Genomic DNA, 22,172 nt, shown 5'->3' with positions numbered 1-22,172 from the left:
GAATAGGCTTTGTCTTTGCACTTCCAAAAAGGTAAGTTCTCTTCAAGACAGAAGTGCCATCTGGTCTGATATAAAATTTGCAGCTCTCTTGGAAGGAGAAAACTGTTATGGCAATTTTTTTTTTGGTAGCACTTTTTTCTTCCTGTTACCCAGCACAGAGACTGGTACAGAGTGAGTGTTTAATAAATGATGTTTCTGCTAACAAGTAGATAAAACTTGAATGCAAAAGCCTTCACAGGTCCACAGAATAGATTCAGAATTGAGAGGTCCCTCATGCGATCTGGAACTTTGTCCAGCCACTTAAACTGTATTCCGTCCAGGATCCTCACACAGCACTCTGGGGAAACTCCTTTCCGAAGTATTTTTTTCTCCTTACTTTTCTTTTCTCAGCTTTTGCCTCTGATCCCCTTCTCTCACTGCCGTCTCTCCCGGCTTTTTTTTCATCAGAAGATCAGAAATTGCATGCTTTGAGAAAGAGAGAGAGAGAATGAATGAGAGACAACTACAGAGACAGAAGGGAAAGGAAGACTTCTGTGTTTTTTATGTTTTGTTTACCTATACCCCAAGTAATTTCTACTCTCACAAATATTGGCATATGAAGACCCTAGCACAGCATTTTCATCTGACAAATAATCATTTCTTTTCTTTTTTTTTGAGATAGGATCTCGATCTGTTGTCCAGGCTGGAGTGCAGTGGCACGATCACAGCTCACTGGAGCCTTGACCTCCTAGCTAAAGTGATCCCCTTATCTCAACCTCCTGAGTAGCTGGGACTACAGGTGTGCACCACCATGCCTGGCTAATTTTTGTATTTTTTTTGTAGAGACAAAGTCTCACCATGTTACCCAGGCTGGCCTCCAACTCCTGAGGTCAAGCTATCTACCCGCCTTGGCCTTCCAAAGTGCTGGGATTACAGGCATGAGCCACCGCACTCATACCTAATCATTACATTTAAAAAGAAGGGTTAGTTTCTATGAATTGTGATTTTGTGGAGATTCTAGAAAGTGCATAATGGTTTTGAATATTTGACTCAAACAAATACGAAACATTGAATTAGTAGGTTCAAAAAAGTCTGAAACTGGAAATGTTTTGCATTAAAAGGAAAAAAAAAACCCAAGAATGATGTAGAGTTTGTGGGGTCTGTAGTTTTCTGCTTTTTGGGAGAGGCTCACTTCCTTTTTACTCTGTGGTCCCTGGCTCCACTTCTTGGAAGGTTTAAAAAATTTATTTTTTCTCCCTGTAATCTCTTTGGTCACATCTGACATGGTGTTGGTGAATATACCTTTCTTAGAGCTTTAGTTCTTGTTCCTTGATGGTTGGGGGACTGAGGATTGGTTCCTGATTAATTTCTAGAGCTCTCTCAAAAACTTAGTGAACTTCTAATCTGAGTCAATTCTTTTTGAGGCATAATTCCCGGAACATTTCTATTTCTTTGTTTCTTCATTCCTATAACTCTGTCTTGATTTGATGGCAGATTACTAGAACTGTACTTTTACACTTTTAATTGAGTCCTTTTATCCAGTTAAACATTTTTTTCCAGATGCTTCATTCTAATTCTTGCCCTTCGGTAATTTACTTGGTTGAAAGGTTTTATTGTGCATTTCTTTTTCAAAGGCTTTCTCAATCTTCTATTGCAACCTTACAGGGCTCTGAATTTCTTAATTTCTTTCTTTTTTTTTTTTTTTTGAGACAGAGTCAATTGCTCTGTTGCCCAGGCTGGAATGCAGTGCCGTAATCTCGGCTCACCTTTGCCTCCAGGCTCAAGTGATTCTCCTGCTTCAGCCTCCACAGTAGCTGGGATTACAGGCGCCCACTGCCACGCCTGGGTAATTAGGGTTCTGAATTTCTGAACTGTCTTCATTTCCTTTCATTTTTGTTTATCAACCTGCCAACTCTTTCCTGAGCTCATCTCTTTTATGTGTTACTTGGCCAAATGCAGACAACAGTATCCAAACACATGCAACTAACATTCTGTTTTCTAATCTCTTTCTCTAGAGCTTCAAGTTTATTAGGTACAAGATCTGCCTCTCAAGTTATTGCAGGCAATGGTTTAACTAAATGTTTTGCCATTGTAGAGCATGGATTATCATCTGTCCAGCCTATGGCGTGCTACCTGACCACTGTTTCATGCTTTCTGTTATGATAGCACTTTACTTCAAGGCATAAATTTCTGTAACTGCAGATATACTGTCATGTTGCAGTAGTATATCTTGATTAGATGCACTTTTTTTCTTTTTTCTTTTTGAGAGAGGGTCTCACTCTGTAACCCAGGCTGGAGTGCAGTGGCACAATCTCTGCTCACTGCAGCCTCAACCTCCTGAGTAGCTGGGCTCAAATGATCCTCTGGCCCCAGCCTCCCAATTAGCTGGGACTACAGGTGTGCACCACTACACCCAGCTAAGTTTTGTATTTTTTGTAGAGGGTTTTGCCATGTTGCCCAGGCTGGTCTCAAACTCCTGGCCTCAAGTCATCTACCCTCCTTGGCCTCCCAAAGTGTTGAGATTACAGGCGTGAGCCACCACACTTGGCTAGATACCCCTTTTAAAAATGACAATAAAAGTTTTTAAAAGTTGTATTTGTTAAACTAAATGTGTACATTTATTTTATCATTATTCCCAGCAATCTCATTATCTTACTGGTTTATATGTGCGTGTTCACTTTTTTCCATGACTATTTTAAGCTCATTAAGGTAGAGACTGTAATAATACAGTCTATTGCCTGTGCTAGTAGCCCCAACAAAATGTATCATGGCTCCAAGCACATATGAGGGCATGAAAACATCTTGCTGATTTGGATGTTTGAAGAACTATAGTATTTTACCACATTTGAGGCTGTGTGTAACTCATTGCTAAGACAACAGAGTCTTTTGGTATCTCTTTTTGTGGGCTCTTGGAGTTGACTGTAGTCGTCTCGCTGTCAGTGTGTTGAATAATGGCTCCAATGCATTATTGAAACTCTTAAAGCTGGTGACAGCTTAGATCATGAGTGGTACAGAGCCAGTCAGTGAAGGGTTCCACCATAGTCAGCCGTGTGCCCATCATATGTTCATTATTGTGTCCCTGGTATTAGCACATGATTTACATTATAGGAAGTGCTCAATGAATGTTAGATGAGGTAAGAATCTGGATCTGTTGATTTAGTTTGAACTCAGTGATAGCCAGTTACCAGTTTGGCATCCTGATAAGAGTTGTTTTTACCCCAAGGGGGAAAACTGTGACCAAAGGTCAGTGTTGCCTCCTGCTTACATAAAGAACCATTTTGTTCTCCCCTGCAATCTAGCAAATCCTCTTGTTTTGAATTCGGTACTCTTGGTTCCAACTGATTTATTCATTCTTTCTTTCAAGAGAGCTGGTATATTCTTCTATGCATTGAGGTACAGCTCTGAATGGAAAAGAGATCACTGAAGAAAATGAGTGACTCAATCCACTCAATTTAGTACACATTTAAAGGTCTATTGCACATGTTGCTTTGGGAGCATGAGTGATATAAGCAAAGATGAAAACACGGCTCTTGATTTCGTGGAGCTAGCTTCACTGTGCACGTGGAAGGTCACTCCTGGGGAGGCCTTGAAAATTCTCCATAAGATGGGCTTAGGGGGTTCAGTTTGGCTAGAAGGGGTTGGCCAGGGGACTTGAGTCTGTCTTTGCATAGAATACACTGTTTAATCTAGATTGTATATTTGAGGATGTATATTTAGAGAAGGAGGCTGGTAGAGATTATTGGGAAGCAGGGTAAAGTTACCCAAATATATGAAGATCCCAGGGAACTATTCTAAAACATGTATGTGAGAGCAAGATACACAAGTATTGGCACAAGAAGTTGAGGAAGGGAACAATGCCTGAAAGGGTGATTTGAGGAAATCTTTTTGTAGAAGTTACACTTCTGGTTGTTCCAGAGAGAGCTGCAGAGGATTGCACAGGCGTGGAGGGGAGCAGGGTGGATGGAAGGCCTGTGATCACAGAATTTTGATCAGTTTTTCAGGGCCTTCCAATGAACCTAAGAACAACTTTCTCTTCATTTTCTTCATGTGAAGAAAATGGCAAAGAGTTGTTCGAACATGTTACGCTAGAGGAAAATAACTTTGCCCTGCTAGAATGTGTTCTGCCTTATGAAAAGATGATGTGTAATTTTACCCAATCTTAATGAATGTAAAAAAAGATAAGTTACTGTTTTTTGGGGAATGTCTGTGTATCTCTAGGGCACAATGCCTGACATATAGAATGTGTTTAACAAATGTTTGACAACCTGAACTGAACTGAGACAAATTAACTTTTTGCAGGTCATTTAAATTTCATGTCAGAGCATTTAAAGGCTTATTTTTTTCCTTCAAAAATTGGAAACAAAAATATGGCGCTCTCATGAGAAAAGATTGTGCAGAAAGAGCCTTCCTTCACCCTGGGTTTTCTCACTTATCCCAGCAGGCTGGGACTGTCCTCACTGTGTAGAAAGGAAAGTTTTTCACCCATTCTTGGGAAATTAGGCTACTCTACTCTAGTTTTACTTTTGATTACTTGTGTAAAAAAAAAAAAAAGGCAAAAATCAACAGCTAATAGGTTATCTCTTCCTAAGCATATATGCCCAGTCCACTTTGACACAGATGTGGGGCTCAAGTCCAAATCCCCATGTGCAGCCCAGGATTAAGTGGTACCCTGGAAATCAAGTGGGTGTTCCTGGCTAGGGATTGAAGATGATCTCAGCCCCTGGTCAGCTGGTTGAAAGCATCCAAAGTGCCTCCAGTGAGAAGCTGAGATTACCTCTTTAATGAGAAACACTTTGGGTGTGGTAGGGCCAACCGTCAACTGGTAGGCAGTATTCTTGCCACAGGTAGTATCTGGTCTAGAAACTACTAGATCTCCAAATCCTCTTAAGGTCCCTTACATTGACAAGAATGAATTCAAGTTGCGAAATGACACACCAACTTATACAAGGTAGAGGATGTCATTAAGGCAACAGTCTCACCAAGTCCATGCGCAGAGCTCTGATCCCACCGTCTCCTCCCCTCATTCTCCAAGTCTGCTTAGTTCTGCCCACTACTCTTCCTTCTCAGCGACAGTTCCAGCATCCAGAAGTCTTGAGCAGCCTTCTGCCTCACAAGTTGGGGGTGGCCCAATTAAGAAACTTCATGGCAACTTCAAGGCCAAGGAAACAGGCTGCATTGGCTGGGAAGGCTCGGGTCATCACTGCATCAGACCCTTTAGACAAGGATGTGATTCCTTCATCCCAGATCAGCTCCCTCAGCACATCTCCAAAACCGTTAGGATATTTCCCAGGAGGTGCAGTCTGGAAGGGAGACTTGAGCACATCTTGCGGGACTGCCATTGCCCAGTTGAAGATCCCTGCAATGCACCCAGCTGCCAGGATTCAAGGCACACTGAACTCACAGACCCTCTTTCGTTCCGGAGTGAAGACATTTTTTAGCCATTCATTTGTCATGAAATACGTTCTGCTAGCTGGAACATCTCACATAAGGGTAAGCATGGTCCCTTTGTAGATGCCTCGGATCTGAAACTCCTGGTACAACTTTTTGCACAGTCCAAGGTTCCAGTGTACTTGGTTTCCCCTGAAGAAGGCTGAAAGTGTAACAAGGACTTGATGGGTTCTCCAGGGGTCACGATGCCTGTGGTGAATGTACCAGATAACATCCCAGCTGCAAACAGCTGGGGATAGCTGAGCACATCTTCTGGGTGTTTCTGTCATAGTTTCTTCCTCAAACCAAACCCAAAGAAGCACACAGCAAACATGGGGGTGACACCGATGATAGGGGCAGCCATTCCCTTATATAGCCCTGTGATGTCCCTTCTAAGAGTCTTTGGGAGAGAGTCAAAGGTCCCAGAGTACATGGGAGGCTGTCTAGGCAAACTCAGTGGCTGTGTCTGCAGTCGGACCTTGACAGTGTCCAGAGGGTGCCCCATGAACACCAGGCACATGCCACCAAAGCCACTGGCCAGCAGGTTCTTGAGCAGGCTGATGGGCTTTGGCTGGTCGGCTATGGTCAGTCTGCCTATCCCTCAGTCTGTCAGTTCCTGGGCCGTCCTGGCTCTGCTGCCCCAGCTGCAGTGCCAGGGCTGCCAATCTTGCATTTAAAGGCTTCTACTTGCTAATTAATGTTGGTTAAAAAAAACCATTCTTAGAGATAGCCAAGGTAATGGGCATTTAAGTGTTGCATCAATGTGATTTTACATATATGTATATTTGTCCATGGCTCCTGGTTCATAACTCCCACAGCCCTCATTATATCCTAAGTGATAAAAATAATAAGCATATCTTTTGTTAGGGCATTTAGCTTTTTTGTCTTTGTTTCCTGAAGCAGCTTCAGACAGCTTCAGAGCAATAAAGGTGAAAAAGACAGTCTTTTATTGTAATGTTGGGGCACTTTAGGCCTAAGAAATAGGCCTCAGAAAAAAGAATCTCCCTCTCTGAACTTCTCCTGCCCACCTTTTCTCCCCAAGACCATAGAAACAGAAAATATCCTGTCATCTAACATCACCCCCCCACCTTTTGTCTTGGAGCTGGCCATAAAGAAATTCTTTGATTTACCTTGTCTAATCATAGGCCATAAGACCCTCAATTCAGGAAGGGTCCTCCCCTCTACCCAGGAGGAAGGAAGGCTGCTCAGAGAGGCCAAGAAAAATCTGAACAGGCAGGCCTGGCTGAGTTTCCTCATTCAACCTGTTAATATCAGGTTATACCCTTTTTATCCAATCACATTTGTTTACAGTTTTCCATGTTGTAATCATGTCTGCCCAATGAAGACTCCATAAAAGGCCCAAGAGGATGGGATACAAAGAGCCTTTGGACCGCTGAACTTGTGGAAGTTCTAAGAAAGGTAAACAGTAACTTATCCCTGTGCTGGGAGGGTGGTGCACCCCAGCTCCATGGGAAAGAACACTTCTGTGCTTGCGACCCTTTCAAACCTTGCCCTGTGTACCTTTTCATCTGGCTGTTGACTTGTATCCTTAAAAATATCCTTTAGAATATACTGGTAAATATAAATTAGTGTTCCCTAAGTTTTGTGAGCCGTTCTAACAAATTAATCAAGCCTAATCAAACTCAAGGGGTTTGTGGGAACCTGAACTTGAGGCCAGTCGGTCAGAAGTCCCAGAGGCTTGGACCTGTGATTGGTGCTTAAAGTGGGAGCAGTTTTGTGGGACTGAGCCTTCAGCCTGTGGGATCTGACTCTACCTACCTGGAGATAGCGTCAGAATTGAATTGGATTAGAAGATGCTTAGCTGGCGTTGGATGCAGAATTGATTGCTTGCTGGTTGATGGAGATAAATGCCCACATACATGGTCATGGAAATCTTTTGTGTTGCTGATTGTGGTGTGAGAGCAGAGGAAAACAGTTTGTTTTTTCAACACAATGAATAGTGATTATTTATTAAGCACCAGTAGGAGTCTAACCATGGGGTTAAAAAATAATTAGTTCAGGGAGATAGCAAAACTACCAGGGTATATCAGTTCTGAATTTTTCACTTATGTCATTCATTTCTTTAGTTTTGTTTTCCCATTCATAAAATGGAGGTAAAGATAGTTTAGTACCAAGGCTCCGCTAAGGATGAGTTTTCTCCCATTTAAATCACGGTTCATATTGCATGACTGGAAAGTAGAACATATGGTCTGTGACAAGGGTGTTGGCAATTTGTGGAAGAACAAAAAAGATTTGACAACAATTTCTAACTTGGTTCATCTCTGTAGTAAATTAAAAATTTTGCTCTGATTTGTGGGCAATGGGGGTGGAAGTAGGGTAGAAGGAAAGAAAAATTTGGTCCTTTTCCTGTCATCCCTTTCTTTAGGGTCCCCCTTTTGTTCCCCTTCGGGAAATGGAATAAAAAAAAAACCCCTGCATTCGTCAGTAACTCCGGGTCAACCACAACTTAAAGACAGTAAGCAGGTCAATCGAAACAGGGGCAATGATTGCTATAAAACTAACAGGTACTCTCATTGATAGAACACAGGCATACACAGGAAGATACATTCACAGAAAGAGCTTCCTGCACAAAGCAAGCCACCAGCGCAACATGACAGTGAAGACCCTGCATGGCCCAGCCATGGTGAGTAGCAGCAATCATTCTGGTTTAAGGACAGTCATGCCTAGGATTTCAGAAAACAGAATCCTAAGGAATTAGGTTTGATTGGGGTCTTTTTGGAATTACTTCTTAAAAAACAGAGATGACTTTAATTTTGACTCCTGTCTGTTGGAGAAAAAGAAAAAAATAACTAGAAAAGTTATAATGGCATAAAAATGCAGCTCCTGGCCAGGCATGGTGGCTCATGCCTGTAATCCCAGCACTTTAGGAGGCCAAGGCGGGCGGATCACATGAGTTCAGGAGTTCGAGACCAGCCTGACCAACATAGCGAAACCTGGTCTCTACTAAAAATACAGAAATTAGGTCAAGCCTGGTGGCTCACGCCTGTAATCCCAGCACTTTGAGAGGCTGAGGTGGGTGGATCACTTGAGGTCAGGGGTTCGAGACCAGCCTGACTAACTTGAAACCCTGTCTCTACTAAAAATACAAAAATTAGCTGGGCGTGGGGCAGTTGCCTGTAATCCCAGCTACTTGGGAGGCTGAGGCGGGAGAATGGCTTGAACCTGGGAGGCGGAGGTTGCAATGAGCCAAGATCACGCCACTGCACTCCATCCTGGGTGACATAGCGAGACTCTGTCTCAAAGAAAAAAAAATGCAGCTCCTCACCCAATGGCTTTTGCCCAGGTGGTGTTAGTGTGTGCCCAGGTGGTGTTAGTGTGTGCAGTCCTTGGCATCACAGACAACTAGCATGTTCTTTCCTGTGGCCATCCATTATAGAGTCAGGTTGGCCTGAAATTCTTATCTCATGGTGGGAGCTTGGCCAGCCCTTTAGGGATTATGTACATATACATTTTAACCAAGGAAACTGGGGCCTCAAGAGGTTTAATGATTCCCCTGAGATTACAGGAGTGCCCTGGATGGAAGAAATGAAATCACCCAGTGTTGACTTTGGACAGCTCCTAGAGAAGGGAAATTTCCCGTGTCTCTGATTGCTATTTATTTATTTTGTACCATCTCATTCTTCTTGGAGGAAAGAGAGATGTTAATGCAATGAAAATCTAGCCCCAGCAGGTCTGGAATCTTGCCTGGCATTAGTCAGATAAGGCCTGGGAAGAATTTACTATAGAGGTACTTGAAAACAGGGGTTAGGAAATCCTGCATCATATTATTGGCTTAGATAATTTCCTTTTTTTCTCCTTTTACAAGCCATACAACTTAAAAGAGCTTGAATATCATAAAAGGTTCATGGCATATAGCAATGGTATGTTTTATTTTATATTTATGTGTTATTTTAAAGATTACATGTAGCTCAGCAAAGTGCCATATTTAGGGGCATAGGCTTTGATGTCAGGCAGACCTGGCTCCACTGCTTGCTAAATGTAGGATTTTGGGGTAAGTTATTTATCTTCTCTGTGCCTCCGTTTCCTCAACTGTATGGTGGGGATAACAATGGCATCTTTCTCATGGCATTTATTGAGAGGATTAATTAATATCTTTGAGAATAAATGAGTCTATACTCTGTACTGGCAGATTTGTGTATGCTTAATTTTCGGTTAATTTGGCCATTCTAATAAACAATGACTGATAATGATAGAGAAAGCATTCAGTAAGTGTTAACTGTTCATATTAATATTGTTATTATTGTCCTGGAAATTCTGATCAATCCACTGAAGTAGATGGGAATACTTTCCACTTTATACAGATGAACAAAAGCTCAATTAAGCTATTTATTTAACATTGCTGGATACTGTAAGCACAAGAACTGGTACACCAATCTAAGCTTTCTGTCTCCACATACAGTATGCTTTTCTTTGAATGGTTCAGAGGCAAGATTTGTGAATTTAAAGCCATTGCATCCAAGCAATTCTGTTGGGTAGCTTTGTGCTCCATAGCTATTTCTAATTCTAGTTTCCTTAAAGAAATCTGTTGGGTTGTCAGCAAGAAACATAACAGTGCAAGGAGCATTGGAATAGGATTAGAAGTTGAGAGGTGCAGGCAGATAGGACATCTTCAATAAGTAGTTGAGGCAAATTCTCATGGACCTAGAGGTTGGCCAGGTGCATGCTTGCATGTGTCCACACATTGCTGGTGAGTATAGAGGATGGATGTTCAGGTTGCTCAGGTGAGCTCACATTAGAGTGAGGTGCAAAGCTAGGCTGAGAAGGTTGTTGTCCTGTTACAGCTCACCTTCACCTGGTGCTTTCCCTTGCCTCTGTCCCCTATTATACAGATTGAGAGCGATATCTATTCATCTGCTTTATAGGTGGCATATAAGAGTTCAAGTCATGCTCTGGATTTCTCTGAGAGGTGCTGTTTAAATCATTCTTAAGAACCAGCAACAGCCTGGTTCAGAGCCCCTGCTCTGTATTACATAACCACTAAAATCTACAGTTTCAGATCAAAAGCTTTGTGGAGCAAATTGGAGTATTTGCAGACATCATCTGATTTCCTGATAACGAGCTATGTGACCTACAACACTTATGCACATCTAGTACAGCTGTCACATTACTTAAAACACTTGGCTCTTCTAATGAGACAAAACTAAGATTAATGTTGGTAATAATAAAAATGACCTTCAATGACAATAGCACTGACTACTGACACCTAGGTTTGAGTCCCCAGACTGGTACTCATAGGCTGGTGAACCCAATCAAGTTATTTATTCCCTCTGGGACAGAACTCTTTCACCTGTCTAATTGGGATAATTAATACTAGCTCTGATTACCTCACCAGGTAGTTGTGAAAATCCAGTGTTTAAAGAGATGTAAAAGAATTTTCTAATATACTCTAAGAATATATAAGCAAATGTAATAATGACTTGTTAGAAGCATGGTAATTATTGCTAAGTCATATAACTCCAATGTATGTAAATTAATAGTGATTCAGTGAGTATGACACAGAAGAGGAAAGAGAAAACACAAAGGAGGAATTTACTTAAGAACCCTAAAGATGTGATTGGTAGGCTTGGGAAGTTATCTAAGACCCTCTAATATAAGTTGGCATCTTTTAAAAAAAAAGTCATAGCAGGCCAGGCACGGTAGCTCAGGCCTGTAATCCCAGCATTTTGGGAGGCTGAGGTGGGCAGATTACTTGAGGTCAGGAGTTCAAGACCAGCCTGACCACATGATGAAGCCCTGTATCTACTAAAAATACAAAAAATTATCAGGTGTGGTGGCGCAAGTATGTAATCCCAGCTACTCGGGAGGCTGAGGCAGGAGAATCGCTTGAACCCGGGAGGCGGAGATTGCAGTAAACCGAGATTGTGCCACTGTACTCCAGCCTGGGCGACAGAGTGAGACTCCATCAAAACAAACAAACAAACGCCACAGCAGTTTGTCAAGACAGAAGGTATATGAGTGTAAATTCCACATCTATCTAGTCCACTGTGTAGCACAATATAGAGTTAGCAAGAGTCGCCAGTATTGGATACTTATCATATGCTGCCAGTGTTCTTCATGATTTATATGGATCATCTCATTTAATCTTCACTTTTTTTTTTTTTTTGGGGAAACAGAGTCATAGCTTCTAAGAGTCCTGGAATTGAGTTACAGACCCTGGACTTCTGACTCTGAAGCCCATGCCCTGAGCTACCACACTATAAAGTCAAGAGCTAGTTGTTGAATGAATGAACGATTGTGGGGGATGAAAGTTGATGATTGCTGATTATCTAAAGGCAAATCAGCCTCATTCTGACTTTTCTGGGTCAACCTTGCTTTCAACTTCTTTTTAGTATCAGCTTCCTCAGTATGGCAAATGGACACTATGACCTTTTTGTTTACTCTTATTGTTTTTTGTCTTTAGTATCTGCAAAATATGAAAAGGAGGGCCTTTGAAACCAACATGTCTAATCACCTTCCCTACCTTAACTCATGGAAGGTGTGAGCCTGAACAACGCTAAGCCTAGAGAAGAAAAGCAACTTATCTTCAGCTCTTTTTTTTTTTTTTTTTTTCCAAGAAGGAGTCTCGCACTGTCGCCCAGGCTGGAGTGCAGTGGTGCAATTTCGGCTCACTGCAACCTCCACCTCCTGGGTTCAAAGGATTCTCCTGCCTCAGCCTCCCGAGTAGCTGGGATTGCAGGCGTGCACCACCACGCCTGGCTAATTTTTATATTTTTAGTAGAGACGAGGTTTCACCATGTTGGCCAGGCTGGTCCTGAACTCCTGACTTCAGGTGATCCACCCACCTCGGCCTCCCAAAATGCTGGGATTACAGGCGTGAGCCACTGCACCCGGCCTTCAGCTCTTCTTCTGTATTATGTTGAGAGTTGGTGATGGGCCTTGCTCATCCCCAGTAAGGGTCAGTGGCAATGGTGGGTGAGCAAAGCATGGTTGTGACAAAGGGAATCTGGCAAGATTTTTAGCTTTTCTTTTCGTTAGGTCTTCAGTGCACTTTCATTCTTTGTGCATTCCTATAACACCAGATAAACTGGCATTTCAACGTAAGTATAAAAAAAATGCTCCAGAGCTAAAGAGAAATAGTTTCCATATTCTCTGTTGTTGTGCATCATTAGTGCCCCGGTTTCTTTCAATTAGCATGGATAATTGGAACTTTGCTATCATTGGTTTTGCATAATGTTTTTCTTAATGCAGTGAGCTTAACTATATAGTTCAATTTAGCTGTATCATTTTGTTCATTCATTCACTCATTCACTCTTTCATTCATTCCAAAAGTGTTTATGGAAAATGTGTAATATGCAGGAACTTACAATCTAATGGGTGTAGATCTGACAGGAACACAAATACTACATTTCTAGACAATTAAAAAATGCTGCTTGAGTGCTAGACGATCAAAGCTTTATAATTTAAGGATAATAAACATGCTTCTGATTGAACCATTTTAGGGACTGTTCTTAGAGGAGATCACATCTGAGCTGGGCCTTAATGGAAGGGTAGGATTTTGACAGACAGAGTATTCTAGGCAGTGTATTCTAGGTAGAGGGGTGGCTCCGAAGAAGGATTTTGTGGGAGATTCATGGGATATCAAGTTGGAAATAAAAACAAGAGCTATCGTTTATTAAGCCTCTATTTTTGTTATACAGATTTATAGGTGTTTTATATAGAACATTCTATTTCATCTCATTAGTAGTCTCATAAAGTGAGCATTATTATCCAGTTGGAAGGAAGAGAAACTAGAGGCTCAGCAAGGAAGCCAGGATAGGATTTTAACTCAATCTCAGACCCTTGCATCTTTCTGTCTCACTGTTTGGGAGCTTTTAGACTATGGAGGGCTTCAGTTACTAGCTAGGCTACTGAGTTTAGTTCTCAGTTTGGCACCTTGATACCTTTAGGTGTGAGTGTTCCCATTTCCAGGTGAGGAACTGAGGTGCAAAGAGAAGCCCTGATCCCATAAAAGGACAGGAATGCTGAGTTCCACCAGACCATGCATCTCTTGCTAGTAGGTGAGGCGAGTCTCTAACTGATTGCAGCGTCTTCTATTTTCCAGGTCAAGTACTTGCTGCTGTCGATATTGGGGCTTGCCTTTCTGAGTGAGGCGGCAGCTCGGAAAATCCCCAAAGTAGGACATACTTTTTTCCAAAAGCCTGAGAGTTGCCCGCCTGTGCCAGGAGGTAGTATGAAACTTGACATTGGCATCATCAATGAAAACCAGCGTGTTTCCATGTCACGTAACATCGAGAGCCGCTCCACCTCCCCCTGGAATTACACGTAAGTGCAAATGAGACTGATTTTCACATTCTTTGGAAAAATATGTTAATTCATTCTAATCATAAAGTAGAAAATGTAGAATACATAGAAAAAATAAAAGGGAAAATCCTCTTAACAATGAAAATTTCACTTTACCTGGGAGCTCATATCTTTCTTGTTTTGGACTAGGTTCACCTTTGTGGTTGATGGTCCTAATATTTTGCTTCCACGTTCTCATAGACTTTGTGCCTTTTTCTGCTTCATGTAGTTCTAGGATAGAATTCACAAATTTTCCTGTGTTGGAAGAGAGGGTTCTTTAAAGCAGATTGCATAATTATCTCCTCATGAGGATAAATGGGAAACAGAAAAGTCGGTTTAAGGAGATTCACTCAGATTAGACATTATCCTTTAAGGAGTGGGAATGAGTGGAGGAGAAAGGCCAGTCTGGGAAATGGGATGTTAGGTGGAGACCTTCAGGGTACAGTCTTGTAATTTGGCATTAAGATACAGGTTCTTGGAACACCAAGCACTCCCTCATACTCTCCAAATGTAAGTATCAAAGTAGATTCCAGGGACAATTGAAGTGCTTCTGGGGTTGTCACATAGCTTCTCATGTGAGTGTGTTATGAGAAAACCTTGGGACAGTAGTGCCCCCTGCCTCGAACTGGGAAGATATGGAGAGATCAAAGAATGACTTGGACAAGTCCAGCTTAGCGAGTGGATGAGTTTATTAAGACTTACATATGGGGCGCCCTAGGGCCACAGCAGGACAGATCTAGAGATCCGCTCTGCCTCCCATCTCTAAGCTGCTCTTAAGCGAATTTTCTGGCTCTTTGCCTACTGTGTGTGTCCAATGGGACTGTTTTCCTTGGTAGGTTCTCAGATACTCTCTGAGATGTTTGGGTTCTCAGTGGCCTGCTCCTTGGCTGTGCATCGTGGCCTTGGCTCACTGCCCATCCTTCAGGGTTCAGACAGTGGACACACACCCTCAAGTAACCTGGTGGGGGTCCTGTCACACTACAAGTGGAATATGTACAATGGCAAGCTGGCAGGATAAATGTTGCAGTCTTTATGCCTCCAAGCAGAGGGGCCTATTAAAGGAGAAATGGAGAGAAGCTCTGAGATTCACAGACCTCTGGGGCTGTGGCTTTCCTTTCCAAGCAGCAGGCTCTGTAGACCGACTAGTGATGGAAGACTGACTAGTGACGTTCAATCTCCAGGCAGAGAATAAAGAATAATTGTAATAATAATAATAATGCCAATGAAAGATCTAATGTTAATTGAATGCTAACATTTGTACAGTGGGGTATTTTATATGTACTTGTATCACTGAGTATTCTCAACAGTTGCATGAGAAAATGGTATATGAAAATCCCCATCTTATAGTTGAGGAAACTGAGGCTTAGAAAGGTAAGCCACTGCCAGAGGCTGGTGTATGCTTCCAGGCTGTGTGGCTCCAGAACCTGTGCCACAGCCCTGCAGAACTGCCTCCCTGCAGGTGAACACCCAGTGCTGTGGGGCTCTCATTCGCTGTCTTCCTCCCCCATGCCTCACCATTGTGCTTTGGCTTGCTCCTCCTGCAGTGTCACTTGGGACCCCAACCGGTACCCCTCAGAAGTTGTACAGGCCCAGTGTAGGAACTTGGGCTGCATCAATGCTCAAGGAAAGGAAGACATCTCCATGAATTCCGTTCCCATCCAGCAAGAGACCCTGGTCGTCCGGAGGAAGCACCAAGGCTGCTCTGTTTCTTTCCAGTTGGAGAAGGTGCTGGTGACTGTTGGCTGCACCTGCGTCACCCCTGTCATCCACCATGTGCAGTAAGAGGTGCACATCCACTCAGCTGAAGAAGCTGTAGAAATGCCACTCCTTACCCAGTGCTCTGCAACAAGTCCTGTCTGACCCCCAATTCCCTCCACTTCACAGGACTCTTAATAAGACATGCGTGGATGGAAACAGAAATATTCACAATGTATGTGTGTATGTACTACACTTTATATTTGATATCTAAAATGTTAGGAGAAAAATTAATATATTCAGTGCTAATATAATAAAGTATTAATAATTTAAAAATAGTTCAGGTGTTTGTTTGCATTCCCAGCTTGTACTCACAGACTGTGTAGCCCTACACATTTTGGAATTCTATATGCCTATCATTTGTTTTTCATATTTCCTCATCAGAGCACCAGTGTTAGAGTTGTTTTGTTATTAATGATGCTTGGAGGTTGGTTACATAGAGAGTTAAGGAAAATGGTGCAAACAGAACTCAGGTTCCCTAGTGACACTTTCCTGCTTCATTATCCCAACTACATTATTTTACAAAGCAAGTACTTCTTGGCCACTGTGCTAGCCAGTGGAGACACAAAGAAAAGTAAGAAATCCATATGGAAGGGCCATGTGTTAATAGAAGCCATCCAAAGAGCCCCTGGTCATAAGGGCCATGGTGGCCACTTTGTTTCCTCCTCTGACTTCTGGGCCCTTTAGGGGTCACTGTTTGTCTTTTGTCCATCTCTTTCACATCTTAGGGGCACGCAAGCTTCCAGATTCTGATCTCCACGCCACTCTGAGGAAACTCAGAGGTCTTCTGGTGCTTCTGTTGCACACCACATTTTCTCCTTTACTTCCAGCATGCCACTAACTCAGAGCACATCGGCAATGCTGCTGCCTCCCAGGTACCAGAGAGAAAGTGGGCTATAAGTTCTCACTCCCACCTAGGACTTGGCTTGAGGATGGGCAGTCAGCAGGAGCCTGGCTCCCATTTTGAACTGTTTAGTCTGTTGGTGGGTGTGGAATGGGAGTGGTTGGGAAGGCGAACTCTTTCTCTATCTCTTTGCTCCAGAATCTTGTGCTTAGGATATAAATATTGACTTTCGTACTTAAAATGTTCAGGTTCTTAACATGTAAAATACCTTCCTCTCATAGCTATCAGCTTCACAATTTTGCTCTGAATTTCACAAGTTCATTGTGATGCTCACATCAGTGTGAAGAATCTGTTCGTTTGGGCAGTAATAGCTGTACCCTAGGGGTAGTGCATGTAAAAAGCCCTCTGTCTGAGTAGTGGGGGAAGTACAAAGGAAATTTCAGGGGGAAAAGAATTGCACCACTGAGTGTATCAAGATATTATCTCAGCCCAGTGTGGTGGCTCATGCCTGTAATCCCAACACTTTGGGAGGCGAAGGAGGGAGGATTGCTTGAGACCAGGAGTTCAAGACCAGTCTAATCAACACAGACCCCATCTCTCTCTCTCTCTACACACACACACACGCACACACACACACACAATTAGCCAGGCATGGTGGCACATACCTGTAGTCCTAGCTACTTGGGAGACTGAGATGGGAGGATTGCTTGAGCTAGAAGTTGGAGGCTGCAGTGAGCTATGATCTCATCATTGCACTCCAGCCTCGGTGACAGTAAGACTTTGCCTCAAAAAAAAAAAAAAAGACATTATTTCACATTTCATTACACATGTACACATGTACTTTCAAGGCAGTGTGCCAAATACTGTAATCAAGGTATAAAATGTTACGAAAATATAGGAAATTCCTGGAAAGTTTCAGAAACAAGATGACCTTTGCACTGAGACGAATACGAATTGATTTGGAGGAAGATGTGGGAAAGGCATTCCAAGCAAATGTAACAGCATGAGCAAAGGCAAGAGATACAAAAAAATCTGGTATGCTGGGGGACTGAAAGTAGTTCTATTTGCTCAGGATAGTGTGGACATGGGGACGTGGTGGGGAACACATAACAAATATTTCTTTAATGAATAAATGAATGAATTCACTTGGTAGTAGACAAAGAACAGTGGGCAAATGGGCCACTCATGGATGGTTTTGTAAGCTCCGTTACAGGAACAACAGGAGTATAGCTATATTTCACAAGATAACTTTGGTGATAGAGCGCAAAAGAGATCAGAAATCTGAAGGCCAGTGAGAAGATCGGAGAGAAAGCAATTTCACTCCGACAGCACACTCACATTTTTAGAACTGGACGAGCCCCTGTAGATCACCTGGTCAATCTTTCTCATTTGCAAACGAGGCCCACAGGAATTAGGCGACTTGCTCAAGGTCACTTGGTAGTTAGTAGCAGAAACAGGTTCGTTGACTCCAAGTTCATGACTTTGATAAGGGTTTTGCAGCAATGCTGTAGTATGTGCAATAAAGACCCATTTCAGTTATTTATGTGGCCTCAGGCTGGCCCTGGGAGAGAATGCAGAAATAACCCCGCACCGCACATCTCCAAAGACATCGTATGTGGTGCTTTGGAGCCTGGGGCCCTGAGTCACAAAGCTTCCCTTTGTGTCTTCTGCACTGAGGGTTGGCTGTCCTTCAGGAAACTGCACGTCTTCTCCTGCTCACAAGGTGGCGAACTGTGTCCAGTTGTTCCCAGATTCCTCAGTATACGTTGAAAGGAAAGAAATGACTGCTTTATGGGTAATTTGTTTTATTTGGTGACTGGAAGCCACTTCTGAGGCAGAGTGAGTAGGCTGTGTTCTTCTGCTCTGCGCTCAGCTTTCTGGGAGCACCTTTGTTTTTCCTGTAGGAGAGGTGGCTGAAGTTGAGCGCTTTAGGTGTTCAAATACAAAGTTGCTTCATAACGTGTGGAGAGAGAAACCTTTCTTTCCACGTGGAAACTTGAAAGCATATAGTCTTTTCTTTCAACATCCAGTTCTTTTTGATGAATGCTTGGCTAAGGGAAAAAAACCAACATATTCTTTCTCTGTCTCTGTTTCTCTCTTCCTTTCCCGTTCCCTACCTCCCCAAATTTGGATAAAAGTCACCTATATATATAAAGCTCTGTGTGAGAAATTTTACTTTTAAGTTACAGTGAGAAAAATAGAAAGTTGATTTTTCTTCCCCCACTCCCTTCCATAAAAGGAGAGGTAGAAAATATGCATTTAATATGTAGACAGCTTTTGGCTTTGAATCCTGGTTCTACCATTTTCTGCTTGTATGAATTTAGTCAATTTTGTCCTTCTGAGATTCAGCTTCTTCATACGTTAAATGCAATATAATATCTATTTTAAAGAGCTCTGTGTAAAGCAATTGAAATTAAAAAAAGGTAAATTACTTAATACAGTAACCAGGTAATAGTAGGCTTGGTAACTGGTAGTCATTATTTCAAGAGGCACAGGAGGACTTTGGTTTCCCATTTTGCTTGGCCCAAAGAAACTCAGAACCCACTTTTATGTCTAAATACCACAGTTTGCTGGCAGATTAGACATTCATAAAAGAAAAAAAAAACACAGTTATATTGTTCCTCATGGTTTTCAAATTTGCTTTATTTAATTTCTATACATATAATAATATAGTATAGTATATATAGTGCAGGTATATATTGGTATATAGATCCTGTGTATAAATCAATTTTCCATCTGTGAAAAGTTAAGAAAGCTATAGATTCAATTCATTAAAAAATTCCCCCGGACCCAGATGTCTATTGTATCCCACTGGTATAAATTGTATATATTGGTATAAATTGGAAGAAAAATATTTTTAGCTCAATTAGTTTTAGGAGTGATACATGTTCAGCTAGATAACTGTGTGCTTTAAAAATTGTGACCTATTTCTGGCTCCCTGCCAGTTCAGTGGGTACTGATTTTGAGAATTTTGTTCAGTAGTGAAGAAGAACATATTTCAAAACTAAGATAAAAAATGATCACGATTTGAGCATCAAGATGTTCTTGCTGGCAAAATGTTGATTTCTTCCCTTAAATGGTACAGATGTCATGGCAATATCAGAGAGCAAGGCATAATGACTTAGTGTGTGGACGTTGGAGCCAGATGCCGGGTTAAAATATCAGTTCTGGACCTTACTAGCTGTACTAGTTGCTGATGATTTGGGTCTTGTTACCTAGCCTCTCTGTGTCTCTTTTTCCTCATATGTAAAATAGAGATGATAATAGCGCCTACTTCATAAAGTTATTGAGAGAATAGAATAATAATCTATAAGGTACTTGGAATAGTTACTGACATGGTAGGTGTATTGTTTAGTGTATTATTAAGAAAGATAAAATTCATCTATTATTCTACCACAATAATAGATCACATTAATATTTTTCTTTCTCTTCTGCTCATTTGCCTCACAGATATATATTTTATAAGGCTGTAACTGTAAGATACATGCAATTTGTATTTAGTAATTTTTAACTTCACATTATACTCTATGTATTTCCAATGTTTCCATAAAGTATTCACAATGATTTTTAGTAGCTGTGTAATTCTTTCAAGTTGATGAACCAGAATTTATTTAGTTATTATTTTATTTTTGGACCTTTAGCTCCAAAAATAAAAGAATAACTATTAACTTTAAAAAGTTAAATAATGCTTGTAACTGTTTTAATTACTTTTTAAAATTATAAACTATGTAATACAAACAGAAGAGTTTATGTCTTTGCCTATGGATAGTTGCCTTGAATATCAAAATTCTGTACATGTGTGTGTGTTTTCATATCTATAGCCTACCTTGGGGCAAATTAGTTAATTTCTCTGAGTCTTAGTTTCCTCAACTATAAAGTGGGGTGATAATGTCTGTCTCATAGGATTGTAAAGTGGATTAAAAGAAATAATACATGTAAAGCATTTAGGGCAGTTCCCAGTTCCAACGAGCTGTTTTAGTCTTAGTGGTTATGCAGAGCCTGTGAATGAATGTTTCCACCTTTAAATTCTTGTTTTCAAAGCCAAAGAAATCAATGCATTAGACAAAAATGAGTTTATGAGTTGTTCTGGGGTTGTGGCTGTGAACATATTCAGAGCCTTCTGATTCCACTGGCTTACCTCTGTGGTTTTGTTACGTGCTATCTATAGGTGACACACCGCAGCCCTTTGTATGGCCTGAGGTGAGGACCAGACTTTGTTTATAGTGGTGACAACACCAGAAGCCCTGTAACCATTTCCCACAACCACATTCTCATGGCTTTGACAGAAATCAGCTCTGGGAGGCACTGCTTGGATGGGGCGTGTAGGCTGAACGTTGGAGTGGGATCTAAGTGTGACTGTCCCCCTTGTAAGGGACACCATGCTCATGGAAAAGTGCTTAGTATTCTGAAGATTCTAATCCATCAGGCAAGAGTTCCCCAGGGTCCCAGGAATCTGCTGATCTCACATTCCTGGGCTTCTCAACCTCTAAGGGAAAAAACACTCAGACTTCCCACAGACCACTTGTCAAAAGCCTGTTTGTCTTCTGCGGTCACCTCAAACCCCAAGTGGGATCCATTAAGAAAGCAAGGTTTGCTTCTGCCTTTTGATATTGAGTGTGTCTACATATGGGATGCCAAACTTCTGGCTACTGTATTTGAAAGTACAGAAAAAATAGAATTAAATATAAAAAAAAACAGATCTTTCTGTTCGGATCTGTGTTGCTGAGCTTTGTGAGATCTATTAAGAACTATGATTTCGGTTTAAGAATTGGAATGAATTGTGGTTCTTGCCATATGGAAATGAATTTTTCTGGGTGAAGCAATGATATAATTACTTCTACTGTACAGTAGATGAGTACCAAGGGATTCTCCATGATTCTTATTAGTACTAGAATGCTTTGTGATAAAAGCTAACACTTGCTCACTGGTTACAATAGAAAACACACTTCTAACTTCACATGCATGCACTTAATTAATCATCATCATAACTCTGTGAGGTAGGAAATATTAAATAGGCCCATTGTACATATGAGAAAATTGCGGCACAGATTGAGATAGTATCTTTCCTAAGGTTATAATAGTGATATGGTGGTGGACTTCTGCATTTCATCACCAAGCTCCATTTCCTTTTGTGGGAGATCTGCCACAAATCACTTCCCTTTGTGAGAGGCTCTAAACTATGGCATCTTTTCTGAGGATCACTTTTTCTGTGAATGGTCAGGGACAGCAAGCTACAATATTTGCTTAGTCATACAATTACGACATTTTAAGCTTTGTGGAAAGCTCATTAGAAAGCTAACCAATAGATCCTTGGGTTGGCCAGCTTCCATCAATATCTCGAATTATAATGGCCCTCATCTTGCTTGCCTATGGGAAGTCCAGTCCTTTACCAAGCCCTTGTCCCCAGGGTTTTCTGGGAAGCTTTAAGCAATATCCTCATTTCCTCTAAACTTTTCCTGAAATTGTTCACCACTTTGACCAACTGTCTGTTTTTAAACATCACTTCCTGCCCCACTCAGCCACCTGCAGATAGAGGCCTGGTAAACTCTGTCAGGCTCCATGATTTCCAAGCCTAGGTCATAAAAGTCTATGCAGCTTCCATCTTATTCCCTTCAAATGTTCACTCTTGGGGAGCCAACTGCCATGCAAGAAGTCCAACTACATTTTCCCTCCAGGAAAGGTCACTTGTAGGTGCTCTGGTTGGCGGTCTCACAGGAGCTCCCAGCTAATAGCCAGTATCCACTGCCAGCTATGTGAAGAGTCCGTCTTGGACATCCAGCCTAGCTGAGACTTCAATCGATGAAACTCCAGCCAATATCTGAATGCAACATCATGAGTAGGCCAAGCTATATCATCTGTGGATTCC

The 22,172-nt window shown here is 41.7% G+C and overlaps 1 protein-coding gene and 1 pseudogene across 2 annotated transcripts; one reads left to right on the top strand and one right to left on the bottom strand.

Moving 5' to 3' along the window:
• Positions 1-5,087: 5,087 nt before the first annotated feature.
• LOC101150959 (mitochondrial carnitine/acylcarnitine carrier protein-like) lies at positions 5,088-5,941 on the bottom strand (annotated as a pseudogene).
• Positions 5,942-6,721: 780 nt separating this feature from the next.
• IL17F (interleukin 17F) lies at positions 6,722-15,738 on the top strand. 2 transcript variants are annotated; one of them, XM_004044184.4, is made up of 4 exons: positions 6,722-6,825; positions 7,948-8,050; positions 13,469-13,689; positions 15,252-15,733. In XM_004044184.4, exons 2-4 carry the CDS (start codon positions 8,018-8,020, stop codon positions 15,487-15,489), a joined length of 492 nt encoding a protein of 163 aa, XP_004044232.1. In that variant the 5' UTR covers positions 6,722-6,825; positions 7,948-8,017; the 3' UTR covers positions 15,490-15,733. The 2 variants fall into 2 exon arrangements, with proteins under 2 accessions (XP_004044232.1, XP_063563727.1); XM_063707657.1 differs by lacking the exon at positions 6,722-6,825 and having other exon boundaries at positions 7,947-8,050; positions 15,252-15,738.
• The last annotated feature ends 6,434 nt before the right edge of the window (positions 15,739-22,172 follow it).

The sequence above is a fragment of the Gorilla gorilla genome, chromosome 5 (assembly GCF_029281585.2).
Source record: "Gorilla gorilla gorilla isolate KB3781 chromosome 5, NHGRI_mGorGor1-v2.1_pri, whole genome shotgun sequence".
Taxonomy (NCBI): domain Eukaryota; kingdom Metazoa; phylum Chordata; class Mammalia; order Primates; family Hominidae; genus Gorilla; species Gorilla gorilla.
Note: the sequence above shows the minus strand (reverse complement) of the source record. Positions and strands in the feature narration are given on the sequence as shown.

Coding starts and splice junctions, on each gene's coding strand:
- IL17F (XM_063707657.1), top strand. CDS start 8,018: ATGACAGTGAAGACCCTGCATGGCCCAGCCATG. Junction 8,051..13,468: donor CCCTGCATGGCCCAGCCATG/GTGAGTAGCAGC, acceptor TCTATTTTCCAG/GTCAAGTACTTGCTGCTGTC. Junction 13,690..15,251: donor ACCTCCCCCTGGAATTACAC/GTAAGTGCAAAT, acceptor CTCCTCCTGCAG/TGTCACTTGGGACCCCAACC.